At 48.3% G+C, this 3,588-nt stretch overlaps 1 protein-coding gene across 1 annotated transcript; it reads left to right on the top strand.

The window, feature by feature from the left end:
- Window positions 1-1,068: 1,068 nt before the first annotated feature.
- Window positions 1,069-2,805, top strand: LOC119340984 (50S ribosomal protein L35, chloroplastic-like). Its single transcript, XM_037612885.1, has 3 exons — window positions 1,069-1,377; window positions 1,489-1,605; window positions 2,555-2,805. Exons 1-3 carry the CDS (start codon window positions 1,150-1,152, stop codon window positions 2,630-2,632), a joined length of 423 nt encoding a protein of 140 aa, XP_037468782.1. The 5' UTR covers window positions 1,069-1,149; the 3' UTR covers window positions 2,633-2,805.
- Window positions 2,806-3,588: the final 783 nt, after the last annotated feature.

The raw sequence follows: 3,588 nt of genomic DNA, 5'->3' as shown, positions 1-3,588 counted from the left end.
GTACTATGCGTGGTGCCATGCTTTTCTTCCTGGGGGAGAGAAATTTTATACGGTGGGCCTGGCAGCTTCCTGCTGGGCTATCTGGCTGGCCCGAAATCATGCCACCTTTGAGAAGAAAATGATCAAAACTCCTTTTAAGATAGTCTTTTTCATGTGCTCTTTCTTGCTCTATTGGACAGGTCTGCAGCAAGGAGATGATGCTAAGAGGCTACGCACAGGCGCGGAGCAGATCAGGGCGGGGACCATGCAGATGATGAAGCTGTGCGAGGCGGCCAGGCAGCCAATCACCGGAGAGTGACCTTCTGGGCGATCCACGCCGAAGTCTGAAGCCTGCTGCTCCTCGTTGCTTCGATTAACATGATATTTTGGTCTGGTAGTGTCAATTTGGTCCCCAGCAGATCGGTTTTGTAATATCTAGTCAGACTTTATGAATATTGGTGCAGCTCAGGTTTTCGCCCCATAGCACTCGTCACGATGTTGGGCGAGTGTGGTGGGTTTCCCGGTAGTGCTTGAACTCGCTTTTCCCCTTTTTCTTCTTTCTGAACATGTTTCTGGGACTGATGTATTTCCGTTCTATGCAATGGAAAGGGATCGAAAAGCCCGGTACAAAAAAAAAAAGCAACTGAATAATCCTGTCGAAACTGAAATTATCATCATCAAGCAAGCACAAGGTCTCCAGCCTAGGCATGGAGATCACCGATACTCGCAGGCCATCGGATAGATCGATACGGAACAGCCTTAAGAGACAAGGGGCATTCACGATGACGAGTTCCTCCTTGGTGAGGAGGCGGGAGACAATCTCGCCCAGGACGCCATCGGGGAGCTGGCTGATGCGGTTACCGACGCCCCCTTCGTCTTCCCCAGCTCCGGGGTGACTCCCGCCGCCAGCTCCCTCTTCCTCGCGACGTTTTTTTCAGTGTGTCGACTCCGCAGCCCAGGCCCATGCTGTACGCGGCCTTTTTCATCAGGCCAGCCCCATATGTGGGCCGCTTCGACGGCCCATGCAATGTGAACTCTTGTGAATTTCGCCCGTACGCTATCCGCTCAGCTCGGCTCTCTCCTCTATCTAATCCCCTTCGGCTCACTCCCGCAAGCAGAGGAAGAAGACGCACTCCCCCAACAAGAACCACGCGCGAGAGAGAGGAAGCCATGGCCATGTCGCTCTCCCTCGCGCGCCTGGCCCTGCCTCCGGTCCTCCAGGCCCTCCCCGGCAGGAGGCTGGCCCACTCCGCCCTCGCCTTCCCGGCCAACTCATTCTTCGGCGCGCCGCTGGCCGTGGCCGCCGCCGGCGCCGCCGCGCTCTCCCCGGCGGCCCCGCTCCCGCGCCCCCTCGCCGTCGTCGCCGCCGGGAAGGGGTACAAGATGAAGACGCACAAGGTTTCCTTCTCGCCTTCTTCTCTGGGCTCGTTATCGAGAAGTGCACATTTGTCGCATTGGGCGTTTCTTGATTTCCTCTGCTCCGGTCTGTGTGTGTGTGTGTGTGTGCAGGCGTCGGCGAAGCGGTTCAGGGTGACGGGGACCGGGAAGATCGTGCGGCGCTGCGCCGGGAAGCAGCATCTGCTCAGCAAGAAGAACGCCAAGCGCCGGAAGAGGCTCTCCAAGATGGTAACTACATGCTCACTCTGCCACAGTTTCCTTCTTTGTTCAGCTAATGGTAGTTCAGTTACGAGAGCTAAATGTGAATTCAGTAGCGCCCAAACTGTCCACGGTCAGACGGTTTTGTTGGTGTCAACGTTCTGAATGCATTCCCAGGGCTGTGCCCAAACTGCGGTGAATTCCTGGGCTTCATTTGAGCTGTGAGGTTCGGCGTAAATATGGCTGGCTGAATCTGTCAGTTTCTTAATTTGTAACAACAATGCACATAGTGTACAGTGTCTGGCATCCAGAAGCTCCTGTTTGATCTCTTTGTGACTAGTTCTCTGTAGGTAATTTCAACTCATTCCACAGTTAATGAACCATAATTGATGCTAATATCAAATCAGTTGCCGAGAAGAAGGCGGCGTTTCTTTCATATGTATTTGTGCTATTACTGCAAACTGCTAATTCTTGAATAGTGAAATTTGATATGCCATGCCGTGAGGAAAATTTTGTTATCTTTAATTTATCGAAACTACTTCACAGACGATACTGCTGGACGATTCAGAGACGATATGTTTAATCTACGGGCTGTGTTGCACCTAGTCCTTTATATAGATGGTCTGATTTGCATTATCGTCCAAGAATCGTCCAAGAGTATCGTGTGCATAGCAGCACTCTTAATTTATATGCACTGCAGAAAAAGTATTATTTGGTCCCTTGAGAACAGAGACATATGCCAACAGATTAGCAACCATGAGCTATAGTGTCATATTATGAAACACAACTGTCTGGAAAATTAAGCCACTGGGAAAGTAACAGTAATTTGCTCTTGGAATTTCAATTTTGGTGTAGCTTATTTAGAGACTGTAGTACTATGACTCCATGACAGCTTCACTAGATCGGTGAAACTTGCCACTTTGTGCCGCGGTGCCAATTTTCATGCCTCTGAGACTGAGACTGCTATCTTCCGCTGCAGGTCCAAGTTAACAAGAGCGACTATAGCAACGTGATGGGTGCGCTGCCCTACCTCAAAGTGAACAAGAAAGCAGGCTGAGATCTACCAGGTCTCCGTAAAATGACTGCCACTGAGTTTCTGTTCACCACTTGTAATTTTGTGCATCTTTCTCTGTATGCCTTTTTTTTTAAATTCGTACCATTGTCATACTTCACATTCCAAGCAATCAGAAACAACTATTCATATGGGTAGTTCAGTGGTGTTCCACAACACAGATGCACTCACTTGGTTGAGATGTGTGCATTGAAGACTCGATTCACTGACCGATTGGTTGTGCCAAGACTCGATTCACTGACAGATGGTTGTGCCATGATTATGACACCAGAAACAAGACACTCTTTCTTGAGGAACTTCAGGTTCTTTGAGTAGTCATTGCGCACGAATTATCTCTGTTGTAACATTGCCAGGGCTTCATACCGAATCTCTGAGTTGGATCTAGACATTGTTGCTTGCTACAAAGCCCCCCTCTGACCGTTTGTCATCTGAGCAACCTGCCCAATTGGCATAAAAAAAAAGCAGCAGGCCAAGGAAGATGGAGACTTTCTGAATGTGAGACCAAGGTCAACCGACCCTTTTTTTTAATGTATATTAGGATCCAGTGAGCTATTATAGGTGCATGTAAATAATGCAAATTTTGTTAACCAAAGACGCAAGATCCGACCTTATAAGAATTAAGTACTTTAATCCTCCAACAACACTTCTATACTTGCTCAAGTCTTTGGCATTCGAAGGTTCTCCTTCACGGGTAGAAAGTGGAGTTGGAATAGCTTCCAATTATTCGTATTGACTCTTGAGTAATTCAAGTGCATACTTTAGGTGAGAAGTTGCTCATCATCTCGCCTCCTTACCTCAACGACCAATTTTTTTGCAAATACCCCAAATCTTTAAGGACAAAGTTAGAACTGAGATCGTCTAGAAGTGTTGCGACAGCATGAACCCATTACAATTATGTCGTCAAATATACCATCACAAAAAATACAAAACAATTCAAAAAA

Source organism: Triticum dicoccoides, chromosome 7B (genome assembly GCF_002162155.2).
Source record: "Triticum dicoccoides isolate Atlit2015 ecotype Zavitan chromosome 7B, WEW_v2.0, whole genome shotgun sequence".
In the NCBI taxonomy this organism is placed as follows: Eukaryota; Viridiplantae; Streptophyta; class Magnoliopsida; order Poales; family Poaceae; genus Triticum; species Triticum dicoccoides.
The sequence above is the reverse complement of the archived record's forward strand: the minus strand, read 5'-3'. Positions and strand labels throughout refer to the sequence as shown.

Bases quoted from the DNA above. Each gene is read 5' to 3' on its own strand.
- LOC119340984 (XM_037612885.1), top strand. From the start codon at position 1,150: ATGGCCATGTCGCTCTCCCTCGCGCGCCTGGCCCTGCCTCCGGTCCTC. The intron at 1,378-1,488 runs GTTTCCTTCTCG...GTGTGTGTGCAG, and splicing joins ACAAGATGAAGACGCACAAG to GCGTCGGCGAAGCGGTTCAG. The intron at 1,606-2,554 runs GTAACTACATGC...CTTCCGCTGCAG, and splicing joins GGAAGAGGCTCTCCAAGATG to GTCCAAGTTAACAAGAGCGA.